General features: G+C 54.7%; 5 protein-coding genes across 5 annotated transcripts; 3 read left to right on the top strand and 2 right to left on the bottom strand.

Moving 5' to 3' along the window:
• Positions 1-33: 33 nt before the first annotated feature.
• On the top strand, positions 34-2542 carry F5144DRAFT_570177 (uncharacterized protein). The gene is made up of 5 exons (XM_066788749.1): positions 34-194; positions 270-615; positions 685-907; positions 969-1000; positions 1056-2542. Exons 1-5 carry the CDS (start codon positions 106-108, stop codon positions 2436-2438), a joined length of 2073 nt encoding a protein of 690 aa, XP_066645583.1. The 5' UTR covers positions 34-105; the 3' UTR covers positions 2439-2542.
• A 1076-nt stretch (positions 2543-3618) lies between these two features.
• Positions 3619-6353, top strand: F5144DRAFT_570182 (uncharacterized protein). The gene is made up of 4 exons (XM_066788750.1): positions 3619-5187; positions 5260-5870; positions 5952-5988; positions 6146-6353. Exons 1-4 carry the CDS (start codon positions 3907-3909, stop codon positions 6284-6286), a joined length of 2070 nt encoding a protein of 689 aa, XP_066645584.1. The 5' UTR covers positions 3619-3906; the 3' UTR covers positions 6287-6353.
• A 7907-nt stretch (positions 6354-14260) lies between these two features.
• F5144DRAFT_647421 (ankyrin repeat-containing domain protein) lies at positions 14261-16007 on the top strand. The gene has a single exon (XM_066792917.1). The coding sequence runs from the start codon at positions 14379-14381 to the stop codon at positions 15819-15821; it is 1443 nt and encodes a 480-aa protein (XP_066645585.1). The 5' UTR covers positions 14261-14378; the 3' UTR covers positions 15822-16007.
• A 105-nt stretch (positions 16008-16112) lies between these two features.
• Positions 16113-16442, bottom strand: F5144DRAFT_454801 (uncharacterized protein; the record flags this gene model as incomplete). Its single annotated transcript, XM_066784959.1, has 1 exon — positions 16113-16442. A coding segment is annotated over one exon (330 nt), but the record flags the coding sequence as incomplete, so codon positions are not given.
• A 716-nt stretch (positions 16443-17158) lies between these two features.
• On the bottom strand, positions 17159-19247 carry F5144DRAFT_629214 (uncharacterized protein; the record flags this gene model as incomplete). Its single annotated transcript, XM_066792370.1, has 9 exons — positions 17159-17584; positions 17643-17896; positions 17962-18117; positions 18199-18230; positions 18283-18305; positions 18461-18518; positions 18581-18603; positions 18658-19021; positions 19083-19247. 9 exons carry the CDS (start codon positions 19245-19247, stop codon positions 17424-17426), a joined length of 1236 nt encoding a protein of 411 aa, XP_066645587.1. The 3' UTR covers positions 17159-17423.
• Positions 19248-19431: the final 184 nt, after the last annotated feature.

Raw genomic sequence — 19431 nt, forward strand, 5'->3', positions numbered from 1 at the left:
ACTATCCCCGTGGCTTTAGATTCCAAAGTCCAACCTCCATTCCCCAACTCACCCGGAGCTTAAACAGCTAAACCCGACGACCACCCCACAACTCACAAACCAATCATGCAGACTCAGGGACCGGTAGAGCAACGTACCAGACCCCGTCGACGCAACCGTGCTGCTTTGTCCTGTGAGCTGTGCCGTATGAGGAAGTGTGTAATTCCCCTCGTATTACCAGTGGCTAGCAGATCACCGTCTTAAAAAGCTCAATGGTTAACCTGGCTTAGGCTGAAGTGCAACCGGCAGCACCCTTGTCAAAACTGCACTGCCCGTGATGAGCAACAGTCGTGCAAGTTTCGTGGACAACAGAATGATGGCTCCGGTACCTCTGAAGGAATAGCGCCAGCGGGGGACAAGATGCGCCAGAGGATAGACCACTTGGAGGGCCTAGTCAAAACCCTTACTCAAGAACGACAGCCTGCCCCGACACCCACCAAAATAGCAGTTCCCACCCCAGAGAGTCACAGCCCCCAAACGGATCCGGACATGTCCGGTGGGGCTGGAAAGACAGTCATGGATGGTATGCATTCTGTCTATGTCAGTGGGAGTGACTGGCACGTCGTGCTTGAAGAGGTGTGTTGAACCCTTTTACTAGTTTATATTCTCCACGCGTTCATCTGGCCTGACTCTCCTGAACTCTAGATTCGGGAGCTCAAGAGGGCCTGGGACCAAGACGAGGATGATGACCAGAGCGACCATGGCATTGCTCCTGCGCTTTCATATGCCGGCGATGGTTCAAGTCTGCTTTTTCAGCACATCAAGCCAATGGAAGGAATAGAGATCCTTTCTACCCTACCATCCAGGGCTGAGGTTGATCAGCTCATCTCTTATTTCTTCGACCCCGCGTTTCCCATCCATCTTCCCCGTAAGTCTCCCAAGTCCCAAAGTGTATGTTCTATCGTCAAGATTGCTTACCGGAAGAACAGCTATCCTACACAAAGCGACCTTTATGCGCGAGGTACGGACCCTTGCCAACTCAACTGCGGGATGGTCCCCGACTAATGTCATCTCAGTACAACGAGCACTGGGAGAACCAATCCCGAACCAGTTTCATCTGGCTCGGTCTCCTGTTCTCCATCCTCGGCATCACGATGCTTGCCTACCACCAGCATGGGGAGCCATCAAAGTACAAGGGCGTGTCCGAACCACTCTTCCAGCTATACCGCATACGTACATCGCAATGCCTGCTGAGCGGAGACATGTCCAAATGCCTGCCTTACACCGTCGAGACACTCCGCTTCAACGCCACAGCCGAGCTCAATCGTCAAGAAGACAACCGCCGCGGTCTCTGGATCATGTCTGCCGTCGTGGTCCGCGCCGCCATCAACATGGGCTACCACCGCGACCCCTCCCGCATCCCGGGCATATCCGTCCTCCAGGCCGAATATCGCCGCCGCGTCTGGTACTCGGTCAACAGCATGGACGACATGGCCTCCTTTCTCGGCGGCTTCCCGCGCATGACATCCGCCATATCCTCGGACACGGCCGAGCCCCGCAACCTCCACGACTGGGAACTGTCCCCCGACAAACCCTTCCTGCCCCCTTCCCGCCCCCTCACCGAACCCACCGCGGCCACCTACCTCATCATCAAAGGCCGCCTGTTCCGCGCCCTGGGCCGTGTAGCAGACTTCAACAACAGCGCCCCCACACCCGGCTCGTATGAGACCTTGCGCGAGGTCGACCGCGCTTTGCAGGAGGCGTACCAGGGTTTGGAACTGATGTCTACCGCCGCAGCCACCGCTGTGGACGGGGGTGTACGTACAACCGGGGCCTCGGCCGACAATATGTTCCCCTACTTTGGTATGCTGGGCATGTATCACAGTGGGGTGTGCACGCTCCACCGCAGGTTCATGGCCAAGGCGCGGGATGATGCTCAGTTTGGGTTTTCAAGAGAGAGATGTATCGCGTCTGCGCTTGCGCTAGTGGGGATGCAGCAGACGCTGGAAACGGGGTTTTACAGGTACTGGCAGACGAGGCAGATGATGACGCTTGCGGCTATGGTGCTGTTTCTCGAGCTGGAGCTCAGGCGAACGGCTGCTAACGGAGGGGGTGAGGATGAGGATGTGGCTGCGTCTCCGGATAGTGGTATGCTGCTGGAGGCGCTGGGCCGGGCGTGTGCCCGCTGGTCAGAGGCGATGGGTACGTGTGAGGAAGCGGGGAGGGTCCATCGTCTCCTCGTCAAAATGCTTGCGGGGTTTCGGACAGATGGGCCTCGGCCTGGGGCTGATGCGGGTGCTTCGGGAGTTCCTATGGTACCCATAGACGAACGCTTTGGGCTCTTGAATCCGCAGCTCGGCGTGTCGAATGAGGCTCCCACCGCGGAGAAAAGCCCATTCGTCCTTGAATTTGACTTGGTATGTTCCCTGGCGCACGGAACGCGAAGAAGGCGAAGCTAACATGTAGAGGATACATGGGATGCCTTTCTGGGGTACGATGAGGCGAGCAGCAGTTGTGAGACTGGTTCTATTTACTAAACCTTTTTTTCGGATAAGGAGACACCCCTACCAGGTAAACGACCGGTGAAGAAGAAGCTTATATCGGCATTGTTCGAGAAATTGGTGGATGCAGTTAACCCACTGCCGCAATCAGGAATGTTTTTCATTCCTGGATACCAGCCAGAGAGTCCAAGCCCCTCAGCACCGGTGATTTTGATCTATCCCGGATTGGATCGTTCAACGCCGTGTTCTCAACGCTCAGCAGCTAGATCTACTTTCTGACTCTGGTCCTGATAGTGAACGATATCGGCGTATCGCTCGCGCTTATCAACTTGCCGGTCACCTCGTACCTGGTTGTGGTAGGCGTAACGCCTGCGTTTAAAGGGGATTTGGCGGATCAAAGCGCCACAGACCGTATATTGCTGTGTTCGTTCTCGCTGTTGCATTGTCGGATCGTTAAATCTTCCTGCGAGCATCGCTGTCTTTCCAATTGGACCACGCCTTATATTTTATTCCGGTATCGGCGCAGCACCCAGCTTTGACCTCTCTTGTTATTGTTGGAGTCCCGGCTCAAAAGCTTGGCTGGCGCTGGAGCTTCTGGTTCCTCCCAATACCTCTATCATGGACACCTATCTCATTCTCATCGCCGTTTTACGTCCAAATTCTCACCGGAGGTTTGAGGGAAACAGCAGCACTCCCACACGGGAGATTCACAAAAGCCTATTTGACGGTTTTACTGAAGATCGAAGGGCCAGACTCATTCTGTCGGTTAAGGGTGTCCGAGTGGAAAATGGGTCGTTCCCTGAATCTCTTCGAATGTTTTCCCATGCTGTCCAAGAAAGGAGATACGATGTCGATTAACAGCCAAGATAACCCTAAAAACCTCGCTGGCGGTGCTGTGTTTAGCATGACCGGCCCCTGACACACACGATGCAACCTCTCCTCCGCGGGGCGCTCCTCACAGACCTGGACTCTGATACGTCTACAACCCTTGGGACGCAATACTTACATGTATGTTAGCTAGGTAGGTACCTCTCCACCACTCCCAAGCCCCATCTGTGAGACTTATCGACATACTTGTTCAAGGTTGTGGAGAAAACTCCAGTTGTGAAATCAGCATGCACCCATAGCATCCGTAGGGACTTTTGCTTCAGCGTCGATTATCCTTGCGCGCCACACTTCAGCTGGATTGGGTCAAAGACTGCCACCTCATGCATGACGGCCTGCTAGGCACGATGTCTCACATTACTGCAGGATTCGTGGACGACTGGCCGACGTCTCGAGAAACAGGGCTGAAAAAGTCCCTGCCGTTCCCCTTGAAGTGGCTTTGCGCGAATATTTCCGCTGAAAACATGTTCTGGTGGTTGATCTCACGTCAACCGCATACTCTAGCACCGTTTACGCCCCTTTCTTTTGCGCTCCGATATTCATGATGATACTTTTGTTTGCTGCACTCCAGCTCTCCACCCCGGCCGTCGCTCTGACAAGTGCCGAGGGGTGGGCCGACTTTGCAGACAACTTTGCGACTGACCTCGCGCCGCTCATTACACTTTTTGGAGAACAGGTTACCAAGCAGTTTTTCAGCGAGAGCACTGGCTTCCTCGACAATATCATTTTTGGGCTCGCTCCGCTCGGAATCATCACGGCCGTTGTCTCGGCTATCCGATTGTACGGCAAGGCGTCACTAAAATCATTCATCGGCCGCGCCCAGGAGGCACATGGCGTTGCAGAGGCAGAACTGTGCTCGTCTACTAGCCAGGACGTATGCGAGTTGTGGTCTAACGGAGGGATCTGTCGCGTGTTTGGCAGTCCCAAGATCCTCGAGTTCATATATATAGAGGGCGGGAAGTTTTACCCACTCGACGGCCATTCCCTCCTAACCGACGACGACGGGCCGCCTCATTGTGGTATCTCCCTGCCCAAAGACGTCTTGAATGACGTAGCCCTGTCCGGAATGTATGGAGACTGGTTCGAAGCCGATACATCCTTTTTGACCAGAGGCCCCCTCCGTTTTGCGCCTTACCCCAACCTCTCCCTTAACGTGAGTACGAAGAGAAGGAATAAGAGATTCTTGCTAGCTGTCGCTAGCTTCGGCTTTCTTCTCCAAGCGAGTTTCTTCATCTACGCAACCTGGGCAACTTTTTATAACGCTAGCTTTTACGTCGACTCCGACAAACCCCAGCTGTGGTCATTTGTGCTTGGCATGGCTGGGACGGCATTCGTCGTCTGCGGGATGACCCTGTGCGCCTTCCTCGTCGATCGCCGCTCGACCGAGAGACGCTTCAGGTACAAGGAAGGGAAGGCGATTCCCCGCATCCACTGGCTTCAATGTGGAAATCAAAGAGTTGGCGACCAGCAGTTCCGCTCTTTTGCGTTTTCCAAGGAAAAGGAGGAATACGTCACATCTTACATCGATGAACCGGGCGCCGATATCTTGGGACTGCACCCGGAGATTGCCCTGTTGCTGGCCATCACATCCTCGCTTGTCGGGTTTGCCTGCCAGTTTGTGGGCTTTCGCGGTCTCCACGGGTCCATCACTCTCTACCAGCTCGCTTGCACCCTTCTTATACCTATGATCCGCGCATGGCTCCGCAGCAGCCGTCTCCATCGAGACCAAAATCAACTTGACGGCGCTAACCGCGTGTTCGAGAGCCACGAACTTGACTGGCAAGCCCTGCATATGATCGTGGAGCAAATTACCCTTGGCTCCGGTACGTATGAGCGCCATGCTGTGGACTTACCTTAGACCGCTGTGGAATACTAATAACGTTCTCCCGGCATAGATTCCCCGATCAACACAATTTGGTGGGAGCTCTCCAGCTGGCGTCTCGATACCGGACTTCAACGATTGGCTCTTGCAGAAGCTGCCTACGATCCATCGATAGTCGTGTCAGAAGAAAAGATTGGAAGCGGTATTGTAGGCTTCCGGCTCACCTATTATAGCCCTCCATATCTAGGGATGGAATACGAGGAGGCGCGCTGTTTCGAGAGTGCTGTTCAGATTGTGCGGATGCTAGAAGGCGACGGCCAGTGGTCTAATGAGGTGTTTAACGGGCCCTTGCCCGTTAAACTACTACGCATTGGCGGCGCTTCGCCCGGCACCCTCCCTCAATTCAAGGCCAACGTTGCCAGCCGGGCTTTATACATCAGGGCGCGCCTTTGCTATGTCACTGGAGATGAGCTTCTACCTCCTGGCTCACAATGGGACCCGGAGTTGCAAGGCGTAGCTAAGCGGTTGCAGACGGCTCTCCAGGAAGCCGCGGGCTACATCTTTCGTGAGGTTCCGCTAAAGGATGGAAGTTGGAAGAGCGTGAAGGCGCTGATTTGGTCGGCTTCTTGTGAATTTACCATTGAAACGTCAACTGCCCACGTCGTCGCGGTCTTTCCCATTCACTTTGTCATGCGTCAGCAAGGGCAGCGGTGGACTATAGACGAGTATCAACTCGCAGCCGTCATAGGGCTCTGGAGATATACCAGTACTCGTCATTTGACGACTGCAGACTCCTCTAACCTTGCATCCAGTCAGTGCCCGAAAAAGAAGGTTATACTGGTTGATTCTTCTCTGGATCGTACGGCGGCAGTCGTTCGGCTCTGGATCTCCAGGAACAGCCAATTAAGGAAGAGATATGAACCGTGCTCAGCGGAGCTCGAGGGCGCCCCTTACATACTTTCGGCTGAGTCAAACGTGCGGACCAGTCTGCGATGGGAACCGTATTCGAGCGGTCAAGTTTTGGGGGAGGACAGCGCCGCAGAGGGACGAAAAGTGTCCCTTTTATCAGTGCAAACGACGGCATCGCTTCTTGAGGTGATGGCCCAGGATACTTTTACGACCTTCATATTTGAGGCAGCATTGTCACGAATATGCCAACAGGTGGGACCACGGGGCGCAGGACGCCCGGACCAATCGGTTGGAAAACCAATCAGGGAGCTAGGGAAGTGATCAGGGTGATCAGTGAGCTCAGCATGCCAAGTCCAGGCTGGACAGACTGAGCACACTGATCACTAAGACCTCACGCCAATCAAAGCACGAAGGAGGGCTCAGTAGGAACAAAGAGACCAGTGAGCTCGGTGCCCACTGATCTCCTCAGACGGACTGAGCACACTGGTCACCCTAGAATCAGACATGTATATAGTCACCCGTCCTGGAGAGCTCTGGGAGTTCTCCAGTTAGCAATCACAACTACAGTTCGCTACAAGCTCGCAAGCCTACTGTTGAGACAAGTCTATTGTTGTGCACCCTTTGGCTGCACCGAACCTAAGCATCCTCGAGAGATTACCTTCAACGAAGCTGAACCCTAACAGGATAGGATCCTGGAGTAGGTTCGTCACACGTTGCTAACTCCCTTTAACTCTGTTACAGTTCAGGATTGAAGGTCAAACGGCACTATGTCCAACCCGGCCAGACCCACGCCCGACTCTGACGACGAAGAGGTCGATAACAACGACCTCAAGCAAGAACTCGAGGGGGTCAAGGCCCTGATCGAGGGCATCTCCAAGCAACTTGACACTGCCGCCAACGCCGCCAAGGTCGAGACTGCATTCACCGACTTGGCAGCCAAGGTCAACCAGCTGAGAACCAAGGACGTGTCGCCCAGAAGGGGCCAGGACCATCTCAAGGTTGCCAAGCCGCCCAAGTTCGATGGCACCAAGAGAGACGAGCTCCAGGGGTTCCTGACGCAACTTCGGTCCTACTTCCGGTTCAACTCATTCGGCGAAGAGGCCGACAAAGTGCTCTTTGCAGCAACCTACCTAGAGGGTAGGGCCCTCGAGTGGTTTGAGCCCACTCAGCGGGACTATCTCGAGCGTATTGAGGACGAACGCAAGAAAGAGACCAACAAGATCTTCGAGGCGTTTGTCAACTTCGAAGACGCCATCACGCAAGTCTTTGGGATCTTCGACAAACGATCCCAGGCAGAGTCCAAACTCATCAAGCTCCGACAACAAAAGTCAGCAGCCGTCTACGCATCTGAATTCCGCCAACAGGCGTTCCGAGTCCAGTGGGGAGAAGACGCCCTGAAGAGACGCTTCTACGACGGGCTCAAGGACGATGTCAAGGACGAGCTGATCAAGGAAGAACGTGACACGCTGACGCTCGACACCTACATGGCACGCGCCATCGCCATCGACAACCGTCAGTATGAAAGACGACAGGAGCGCACCGGCAAGAAGGACGCAGCTTACCACAAGGCCAACGACAAGAAGAAACGCCAGTACAAGAGCACCTCCTCTGGCACTCACTCAGGACCCATGGACGTCGACGCGATCCAAGGAGCAGGAAGAAAGAACAGCGCCAAGGACAAATCAGGCATCACGTGCTATAATTGCGGCAAGAAGGGCCACTTCAAGCGCGACTGCCGCAGCAAAAAGGAATGGCGACCTGTTCCGGGAAAGGAAGCCGCCACCATCGACGAGCTCAAGAAGGAAGTCCGATTCCGAGAGGTCGCAGCGGCCAGCTACACTCAGGACGACCTCGAAGATGACATTGACCGAGCCCTCGAACGAACCGACGAATCAACAGACTCGGATGAGGGAAATCCCGAGGAAGACATCGACCAGATCCCCGAGCACGAGTATGCGCTCTGCTTGTGGCACGACGAGAGGGGGGAAGTCGCACCCCCGCCTCACATCGCAATAACCACAGACAATTGGGGACTCAATCTAGTCCAGGAAGACAACGGACTCTGGCGCACCAGAAGGGATACAGCGGAGATCCCAGGCTCCAATCTAACTTTTCTACGAAGCCGAGTCCTGGACCTGCGAGAAAGGGTATTCCAGCTCAAGGAAGAAAAGAAGGAACTCGAAGCAACCCTTGAAAGAAGGAACGCCGAGCACCAGCGCCTCCTTGCGGAAGTAAACATGCTCAGGGACGAAGCACTGTCGACTACGCGAGAACAGCAGCAGGCAGGGGAAGCTTTCGACAGAATGGTCCAAGCAGTGCAAGGACTGCACGACGACGTCCAACAAACTAACAGGGAGGGCGTAACGGATCACCTCCCATGGGACGGGCCGTCGTCGGACTTCGGCGAAATCCACATGGACAGGGTCTGCTTCCCACACTACGCCTATCATGAGGCACAGAGACAAAGGAAAACCCAAGGGCACGACGCCCAGGATTGGGACGACTACTGGTCCCGGCATCAATACCTCAGCAGAGGGAAACCGACCTCAGACCTAGAGACGGCAGGACTGAGAGGGGTGAACGGGAGGTTCCAACTGATGGAGGAAGACCACCCGCGGATGGATCCCCACCGAAGGGACCACGCCCACCTACCATGGTTCCAGTGTGTAGCACACGAATGTCGCTACCACTTCCAGACCAAATTCCAGTCGAACCACTGGCCCGTCAGGCCACGAAACGAACGCGGCGAACCGGCGCCCACGACTTGGGTCTACGACCACGGGAGCGCCCCCGCAGCACTACTCTGGAAGGTAGACATGATCCCAGACGGCAGGCTCAGGTTCAGCCCTAAGAACGCCTGGCCGCAAGGATGCAACGACCCCCGCTGGACGAGTCACTGCGAACAGGCGGATTGCCTAGTACACGCAGACGCCAAATTGGAGGAGCACGCGCGATTACAGGCGCAACGCAATCAACCTCGACCCACGCGAACGCAGCGGCGCGAGAACAGACAACCAATGGAGCCACAGATGATGCAATGGCTCCAGGAGCACCAAACGATCGACGCCGCAAGCCAAGGTGCGGATAGGGACGCCTTGATGTACCACGAGAGCTTGGGAAACGGCTCAGGGCCCTCCGAGGGGCCCGACGATCTCTAACTCCAGAACAACGGAAACAGGCTGCGCAGTACAGGAAGAACTGGCGCAAGCAAAAGTCTTACATCGATCTCCCAGCAGACGAATACGAAGTAGCTGCTGCACGAAGTACCAAGCCAGACAACAGGCTCTGGATCACAGCGCGGTGGGGGAAATTTGAGGCCCTCGCGTTGGTGGATGGGGGAGCGCAGATGAATCTTATCTCGCCCACATTTGTGAATCAACTCAGAATCCCATGGAGGATCAAGAAAAAAGAATACATCGTCAAGGGACCATTCGACACACAATGGGCACGACGAGAGACAGAACCACTCGACATGGAGGTGGTAGGAAAAACCACCCAAGTGGTATTCGACATCGTGGACATGGGACCAGAGAAAGACATGATTCTCGGACGCCCATGGCACAAGGACTACGACCCAGACATCAGTTGGAAGGGAGATGGCCATCTGCGACCGCGAGAACCGCGGGAGCATCCAACCGACTTGATGGGAGAACGCGCAGAGCAGGAGCCACGGATGAGCAGAGGGTCAGGACGAACCCCCTCTACGGGCCCACCGCAGGAAGCAGCAAGTGCAGAAGAACGCACTCTGGAATCCGGAAGAAGCGGCACACGACACCAAAAGCAGACACGGGAGAAACAAAGCATCGCCGTAGTCTCAGTCAACGAGCAAGGGAAGCTCAAACACGAAACATGGGTCAGTCGACGTGAAGCAGCAAGCATTGAGCTGCCAGCGCAAGAAATCAAGATACTCGAAGCATCATTCATCGAGTCAGGAAGCAAGTTTGCGTACTATGAAGGCGCACCAAAAAATACAACAACGGGGAAGATCCCAGACGACTACAAGGGGCACCCGGCATTCACAGCAAAGCATCTTACAGGGCTACCTGATCACGGACCTTGGGACCACGAGATCAAACTCAAGGAAGGAGCCCAGTTGAAGTTCTTCAAGGTGTACCACACCAACGAGAAGCAAGACGCAGAGTTGAGGAGCTATCTCGAGAAGAACCTCGAGATTGGACACATCAGACCATCGACATCTCCAGCAGGCTACCCAGTCCTCTTCGTTCCAAAAAAGGATGGAAAGCTCAGGATGTGTGTAGACTACCGACAGTTGAACAACGAGACGGTGAAGAACCGCTACCCACTGCCACTGATCGCGAGGCTTCGAGATCAGCTGTCAGGGGCACAATACTACACTCGCCTCGACCTTCCAACTGCCTACGCCCACATCCGCATCAAGAAAGGAGATGAATGGAAGACGGCTTTCCGAACACCCTACGGGCACTACGAGTACCTCGTCATGCCATTCGGATTAACCAACGCACCAGCGACATTTCAAGCCGCCATCGACCACGCAATTCGACATTGCCTCGATAAATTCGCAGTCTGTTATTTGGATGACATTCTCATCTACTCCAAGACACTCGAAGAACATAAGGAACACGTGCGGCAGGTGCTGGATGCCCTGCACGAGCACAAGTTGTCAGTCAACAAGGACAAGAGCGAGTTTCATGTCAAAAAGACAGTGTTTCTGGGTTACGAGATCTCCCCAGGATGGGTCAAGATCGAACCCGAGAAATTGGAGGCTGTCAGGACGTGGCCCACGCCAACAAATGCCACAGAAGTCAGAGGATTCATCGGATTCGCCAACTTTGTCAGGATGTTCATCAAAAACTTTGGCGACATCGCGAGACCTCTACACGAACTCACGAAAAAGGATGCCACATTCCAGTGGAAGCAGGAGCACGAGCAAGCTTTCCAACGAATCCGCGACGCGATCGTCGCCGATCCGGTGCTCATGCTGCCTGACCCCAGCACACCGTTCGAAGTCGAAGCCGACGCCTCGGACTTCGCGATCGGAGGACAGCTTGGACAGAGGGACAAGGATGGCAAGCTCCACCCAGTTGCGTTCTTCTCCAAGAAACTCGAAGGACCAAGGCTCAACTACCCGATCCACGACAAAGAACTTCTTGCAATCATCGAAGCATTTCAGGAATGGAGACCATACCTCAGCGGCACAACACACGAAGTTCAGGTGTACACGGACCACAAGAACTTACGATACTTCACCACCACAAAGGTGCTGAACGGACGACAAACTCGATGGGCAGAATTCCTGTCCGAATTCAACTTCACGATCCACTACAAGAAAGGCTCAGAGAACGCACGAGCGGACGCCTTAAGTAGGAGAGCGGATCACCACGACAACACATCCGAAGCCTCACCACCATTGCTACATCAACAGACAGACGGATCGCTACGGCACGCTTCCCAACCGACTGAAGACTATGAGATCGCAGCGCTTCAGCAGCAGTCGGAAGATCCCGAAGCCAGACCTCTGCAACCGTTTGTAGAATGTTGTGCGGTCTTCAGGGAACAACGATTGGAACGGAACTTCCAAGGAACCATCGCAGACGACAAGCGCGATGCATGGCAAGAAGAGCCAGAATCCAAGGTCGCGGGATTGCGACTTGAAGGAACAAAACTCTGGTACCACGACAAGGCCTACGTCAGGCCCAGCGACCAGAAAGAACTCATTCGGAAGATCCACGAGTCAAGACTCGGAGGACACATGGGAATCAGCAAGACAATTGCGAAGATCAAGCAGAATTACGACTTCCCAGGAATCAAGCAAGCGACAGAAGAAGTCCTGGCGGAATGCGATCTCTGCGGACGAAGCAAACCAGGGCGACACAAGCCATACGGGTTATTGCAACCATTACCAGTCGCAGAAAGACCATGGAACTCGGTGACAATGGACTTCATCACCAAGCTTCCGACATCCAAGGACTCAGCGACGGAAACGAAGTACGACAGCATCCTCACAGTGGTGGATAGACTCACCAAATGGAGCTACTTCCTTCCCTACAAGGAGTCATGGTCGGCAGAACAACTCGCAGACGTGATCTACCGCAACGTCACCTCGGTCCATGGATGGCCGGAGGAATGGATCACGGACAGAGACACGAAATTCGCATCAAAGTTTTGGCAAGCTCTGATGACAAAATTGGGCACGAGAAGTAAGCTTTCGACAGCTTACCACCCACAGACAGACGGACAGACGGAACGACTCAACCAGATCGTCGAACAATACCTGAGGGTGTACGTCAACTTCCAGCAGGACGACTGGGTCGAGCTGTTGCCGACAGCGCAACTCGCCTACAACACCACTGTCACAGAGACCACGAAGGTCACGCCATTCTTCGCGAATTATGGCTTTGAAGCAGATTTGCGACAAGGGCCCGATGTTTCGGTGCCCAGAGCGGCAGTCAAAGCCGACAGAATGAGCTCGCTGCATGCGATGCTCAAGGAAGAACTAGAATTTGTAAGGACACGGATGAAGAAGTTCTACGACAAAAACAGGCTCGAGGGACCTCGCCTAGAAGAGGGGGGCAAAGTTTACCTCATTTCTCGAAATCTTCGCACGAAGCGACCAAGCAGAAAGCTCGACTTCCGCAGAATCGGACCATTCAAAATCGACAAAAAGATTTCGGAGAATAACTACGCACTCGCGTTACCCTCGACAATGCGACTACGGACCAACGTTTTCCACGTCTCGCTTCTGGAGCCAGCACCCAAGAACGCACGACTAGACAAAGGCGTCGAAGCAGAAGACGAGGAGGAACTCTGGGACGTCGAAGAAATCCTGGATTCACGCATCACAAAGGGACGAATCGAGTATTTGGTCAAATGGGCAGGTTTCGGACCCGAAGACAATTCATGGCAACCTGCTACAAACTTCAACTGCCCCGAGGAGTTGGAGGATTTCCACCGGAGGAACCCGGATCGACCAAAGGAACCCCCACGGACAGATCAACCCCGGCGAGGAAGGGGTCGCCCGAAGAAAAACTAAAAACAATCAGTACAACAACCCAGGGAGAGTAGGAAGAGAGACGCACTCTAAACCCCAGGAAGAATCGAAGAGGGAAGGGGAGACGGCACCCAAGGATGGTTGCGCGACGACAGCCTCCTGACGTTCCTGCTCCGCCAAAACCTCCCCCTCTTGATCAAACATCGCCAAGGCCTTGCGTTTTAAGGCTAGGCGTTGGGTCCGCAAACGGTCCGCCTTCTCAAGAGCCGTCATAAGGGCCCGACTCGCGTCGGAACGAGCATCACGAATCGCTTCCAACGCAGCACGCTCTCTCTCGTTTAACTCCCCAAGGGCGCGATTGGCGTCACGGATCGCCTCCGTCGCAGCACGCTCTTTCTCGTCCAGATCGCGCTCCGCGTCGACAATGCGACGGACGGCGGAATCACTATAACCAAAGGCGTCGCAAGAATGATTGCCCACAGCAAGACAGTTGCCGCAAACGTCGGAATTGTCGGCAACCTTGCAGCTAGGAAGCTTCTTTTCCCTGCAACGAGTACACTTCACCATTTCGGTACCAACGATGTTGGATAACGCTGCGCGAGTATGACGGCGCGCGGTGCTGGATTTTTGTTTTCGTTTTTGCTTTCGTTTCTTCACCCCGTCAGTCATGATGAAGGATTAGGCTGCCGGACGCAGCGAGAGGAAGGGGTGGAGGAAGATGGGGAATCACTAACCAGATCGGAACAAGGACTGTCGGCTCTACTTCAGGAAGATGGCTGGGAAAAACGGCCGACGGGACGTCAGCCCTGAAGGAGGGGCATCGTGTCACGAATATGCCAACAGGTGGGACCACGGGGCGCAGGACGCCCGGACCAATCGGTTGGAAAACCAATCAGGGAGCTAGGGAAGTGATCAGGGTGATCAGTGAGCTCAGCATGCCAAGTCCAGGCTGGACAGACTGAGCACACTGATCACTAAGACCTCACGCCAATCAAAGCACGAAGGAGGGCTCAGTAGGAACAAAGAGACCAGTGAGCTCGGTGCCCACTGATCTCCTCAGACGGACTGAGCACACTGGTCACCCTAGAATCAGACATGTATATAGTCACCCGTCCTGGAGAGCTCTGGGAGTTCTCCAGTTAGCAATCACAACTACAGTTCGCTACAAGCTCGCAAGCCTACTGTTGAGACAAGTCTATTGTTGTGCACCCTTTGGCTGCACCGAACCTAAGCATCCTCGAGAGATTACCTTCAACGAAGCTGAACCCTAACAGGATAGGATCCTGGAGTAGGTTCGTCACAAGCATCCATCATGGACAATCTCAGCGATGTCTCAATCCGTCAGCAGCCAAGCTCTTCCGTCAACTCGGCACTACACGGCCCTAAGGCTACCTATAGCAAAGTAGGCAACGTGCACACTGATGCGCTAGCCAGGATTTTGTGCGAGTCCGGATTAGCCAGCGAGGAGGCGGCGCTGATGAGCATCGTGCCCGCATTCTTGTACCATTCCAAGTTACCCACGCTCGACATGTCAATGGCCATGCTGCTCGCCGATGCCAAGAAGCTGAGGAACGACGGGCAATCCGAGCAAGCCGAAGCGCATTTGATGGACTTGATCCAAGTCTGCTCGTCGGACTATCAAGAAAAGGTAGTGCGGGCTTTGGGCGAGCTTTACCGCGGGGCGTTGAGGTCGCCGGGCGAGTTTCACCGCAATTTCGGCCTCCAGGGCATGGCAGACATGGAAAGTCTATGGGTACATGATGTGGCGGTCTTATCCGAGGCCGCGCTCAGGGCGCGGAAAGACTACTCGCAGCTGTCTGGATTTCTAAACGCGGACACGCGGCACGGTGGCAAGCCCTTGAAGGCGAAACCTCTGCTGATGCTCGATATGAAGACCGTCTTGGACCTACGCCGAGATACGGCCTTGCCCAGAGCCAACCGATCCCGCCTCAAGGTGCTTGTCATGCTGGAGGAATACGATATCAGGGATCGAAATAGCCTGGCTGTCCAAGAGTTGTTGTTTGTGGCCATCGAGTTGGGGTATCTCGAAATCATTGAAGAACTGCGCGCCCTAAATGCAAGCCTCCTGCTTGAGCGGCCGTCGGAAGAACAGTCATCGCCAGAGCCACCGTCAGATGGGCTCAAACCCCTCATCGCTGCGGCCCAGCAAAACTTCAGCCCGGATGGCATAGTCATTCTCCAAACGGAGACGGGTGAGGAGGAACCCCATAGAACAGGCTCATCAGTTGGTTTTCTAGCCGCTCTTTGGGCCGCAAGGCAACTGGAGGAGAAGGCGCGCGTGCCCAGCGACGCCGAAGATGTCATGAGGGCTGTGCTGGACTGGGCATCCATACGCAAGGACTTGACCGACGAACAAAAGAACACGCCCTTGATGTACGCAGCCAGCTCAGGGAACCTCGCAGCTGTCGATATAATGTTGGAATGCGGCGTCGATTTACGAGCCCGCAATACGGCTGGTGACACGGCCCTCTCGAAGGCCGTTGCAAACGACCGCTCCGCCATCGCCGCAACGATTCTCGAAAAAGGCCAACGAGCCGGGGGCCTTACGCACGACTGTCTTCACCACGCACTGTTGGTGGCATCCCGTCTTCGCAAGGAAAACTTCATCAAACTGCTCCAGGAGCATGGTGCCGGCATCGAAGGAAGTTTAGATGAGTCGGATACGGGACAAGCCGGTTCTTCCGGAAATGGGCCAAAACTGGGACCCCTTGGCCCGGCCACGGCGGAAGGCTAGACAGGCGCTGAGTGCACCGAGCAACCCGCAGATTCCCTTTGACTACTATCACGTAGAACCATGGGCCACGTTGGGTCCCGACGTGGAATACGACCTACCAAAAGAGTAGCATTTTGGCCCATGGGAGATGCGTTATCAGGTACGTGAGATCGGATGCCCGTTACATGCATCACATCTTCTGACGGACCATCTCCTGAAGGGCCAGGGGTAATTTAATGTCAATTTGTATTTTTCACGTCCCCAGCCCAAGACTCCCGAGTCCCAAACTAAACAACCCCCTCACATATACTCCAACCGCCCATACCTCGCCACCGCCTCCTCACTCATGTCACTAATCACCAAAATCCCCCCCTCCACCACCGTCAACAGCCCATGCTCCTCCCTCCACCCATAATTCTTCCGCCCATCCGCCTCCCTCGCCTTCTCCTCCGCAATCTGCGCGGCGCAGTACTCCGACAGGCCGTACACGACAGCGAGGCCGTGGGGCGCGTCCAGCGTCATCTCGGTGCCGGTCGCGAGGTGCGGCTGGCAGGCCGTGTCGAACGTCTGCCAGCAGGGCGCCGGCGGGTAGTAGCCGAGGGCGAGGTCCGGGTCGTAGCGTGGCGAGCAGCGCTTGTGGAGGGGGAGGGTGCTGCTGCCTGTGGGTGTGGCGGTGGTGGTGAGGGCGAGGGTGAGGGCGGTGGCGAGGAGGGTGGGGAGGTGCATTTTGGCGGTTTTCTTTTTTTCGGTCAAAAGGGTTGGTGTTGTTGTTGTTGTTGTTATTGCCGTTTCAGGGGATTCTTGCGTGTTCCTGCTGGGGCCTTTTCGGGAGAGAGTTTCTGCGGTTGTTGGCTTGTTTTATACGGGATGGACCGGGGTGTGAGGTTTTGGCGGTGACGGTGGTGGTTGTTGACAGCGCAGAGGACAAGAAGCGAGACCCAATTTATAAACCATGTTCAACCAACCCGAGTTGCGTGCCACACTCCCAAAATAGAAGTCCGTGTCATTATCCGGGGATGCGTTGCCGCCTCCTTCCGTGCCCCTCTGCGGCGATAGAATGTCTTAGTTCCGTCAGGGAAACGATTATTATTCGTACAGTTGACAGATTGCTCCATCCTTCTTCAACAGGGTTGCAGGTACCATTCGGGTAATGACTGCTTAAAGGCTTGGCTGTCACCTTGGTATGCGCCTGATATCTGAATACGAAGTCCGAGACCTGTCAGCTCTGCCTTGGCCAGAATGCCGGAGAAGAGCAAGCATGATCTGGTATCGGATATACAGGGATGGATTAATATCACTACCAAAGTCAAAGTCAGGGCAGCAAACGGAGTATAACACTGTCATTCCCGTGTCCCAAACCATGATCCTAGGGGATCACCAGCACGCAAAGACTGATGGACAAATCTAACACAACTTGCCGGCCCCCTGTCAAGCCACTTGGGAAAAAACCACCCACACGCTTGTTCCTCCATTAGCGGCTCGACCCTCAAACAAACCAAACAAATCCGAACATCAAAGTGTACCGTTAGGTTCAACGACTTCCCAAGGTCTCTGTCCATAAACGACGATTCTGTAACACACCAAAATCAGCTGAGACTTCGCGGTTTCCATCCCCGGATAGACTCACACGTTCAGTGTAGCCTTGAAACTCGGTTTTCTAAGGTCCTCAGCGGCCGTCTTGCATAACCTACGCACGTCTTGCTCACTCCAGCCGAAAGTTTTGGTGAAAGACATGAGGGCGAGTGCTTCGAGACTGTCTATGGCGATTTCGAGGGCTCTCCGGCCTGGCCTGCTGTCAACAACCGCTTACCCTGCACAACCCTCGCGCTTCGGTTTGCTTACCTATATATCGTCCTCTTGCATCGTCCCCCCAAATGCCCAGCCGCCAATAAGTCTGTTCTTTTCGCACCCTCTGGAAACCGGCGTTCTCCATTTGCTCCTGGTAGCTCCTGCTACACGTGAGGGCGACGCCGAGCCTCCTCGAAGCTTCTATAATCAACTTGTTCCAGCGGTCCAGCGCGCTGTCCTTTGGGTAGACGCCTCCCATGGGGAACTTAAAGTCGCACAGCTCTAGCCAACCACCCGGCCGAAGGGCTCTAAGTTTAAAAACGATGAACATCGGTCAGGCTAGAAGGCAAGATTTTGTGTGTCTGGGGCTTACCGGAATGACCGGCGCATAAACTTAGGCCAGTCTGAGATGGAGCCGGCCAAGAACCGGCCGTAGATCAAGCAAAAGTCGTAAGGAGAATGAGATATGAGGCGCAACCGTCTGTCGAGGTCACCGGGTTCGAAGAAGCAGTTGTCGGGCCCGTTATCCCTGCCGTAAGTTGTAAACTCACACGCTCCACGGTATACGGGGGGACCTGGAGGGAACGCCATATGTTGGGCGGGGGCTTACACATTGAGGTAGCTGATGTCGACAGATTCGACCTAGAAGCCGTCAACAAAAGAGCCAGTCCGTTGGGCTAGAGAGTGCACCAACGCGGACGAAAGGATGCTCCTCAGCTATACATGGACGGTTAGCTGACTCTAGTTACCCGGCTCAGGCGGTAATGTTGGGCTGTACGTGCCAAGTTGCCGACCCCAGATCCCGGTCCCACACCCAGCATCAAGGACGCTTTTCAGGGGAACCTCGCTATTAGCGGGGGACAGAAACAAACGGTAGTTCTGTGTGAGCCTAATGAGGTCGTGCTGGCGATCGAGGAGATTGTGTTCGGGCTGTCAGATATGCGTTAGCAAAAGAAAGCCGCGAAACAGTCCTATCTGGTGAAACCAGGTACCTCGTCCTTGGGCCTGAAATATGCTGATGGTGGCTGTCAGTCCTCACACTTCGTCCGCCTTAGAGTGGGCGCCATACGTTTGAAACGACCAAAAGTTTCTTTCTGGTGACGTTGGTCGGTGAACGCGTGGTACGTACGTCCAAACATGGACCGGGAAGCCTGGCATCCCACCCAACTTTCACGCTCCGCGCCTGACCTCCGGTCTTGGACTGGGCTTTCCCTCTCGCTATCGGTCTCACTGTCGCTATCGCCCTCCTCCTCGCTATCGGTCTCACTGTCGCTATCGCCCTCATCCTCGCTATCGCTCTCCATCTCGCCATTGCTCTCCCTCTCACCATCACTCTCACCGTCGCTATCATCCTCTTTCTCGCTCTCGCTCTCGCCATCGCTCTCGCTCTCGCCATCGGTCTCCTTCTCGCATTGACCCTGGCCAACTTCTTCCTGTGATGAGATACATTAGTGCCTGCCTACGATTTGCTTCACTTTGATCACATTCAGTTACCGTTGTCAAGTCGGCCTTGTGGAATTCGCTGGCGGAGCTTCCAGGGTCCGTTGGAAGTTCAGCAGCCGGCATGGGGCTGCGTTGAGCCGTCTCGTCGCAGGAGTGGAAACCTTCGTGAAGGGCTGCGAGTGTGTCGGTGAGCTCTGGCTTTTGGTTGGGATCCATGATTATCAATGTTCTCTTGATGGATGCTAAATTGCCGTTTGTGTCTTAGCTGGTCGAGTGATGTTTTGATGATGAAGCAGGCGTCGTTCAAAAAACATTAGGCAAGCCAAGGAACCTAAGCCGGAAGGTTTCCTACAAGGCAGCTTTAAAAACCAAGCATTCTGGGGTGCGGTGTCCTGGTTGC

This window comes from Chaetomium tenue (genome assembly GCF_020726465.1).
Source record: "Chaetomium tenue strain MPI-SDFR-AT-0079 chromosome Unknown F5144scaffold_3, whole genome shotgun sequence".
In the NCBI taxonomy this organism is placed as follows: Eukaryota; Fungi; Ascomycota; class Sordariomycetes; order Sordariales; family Chaetomiaceae; genus Chaetomium; species Chaetomium tenue.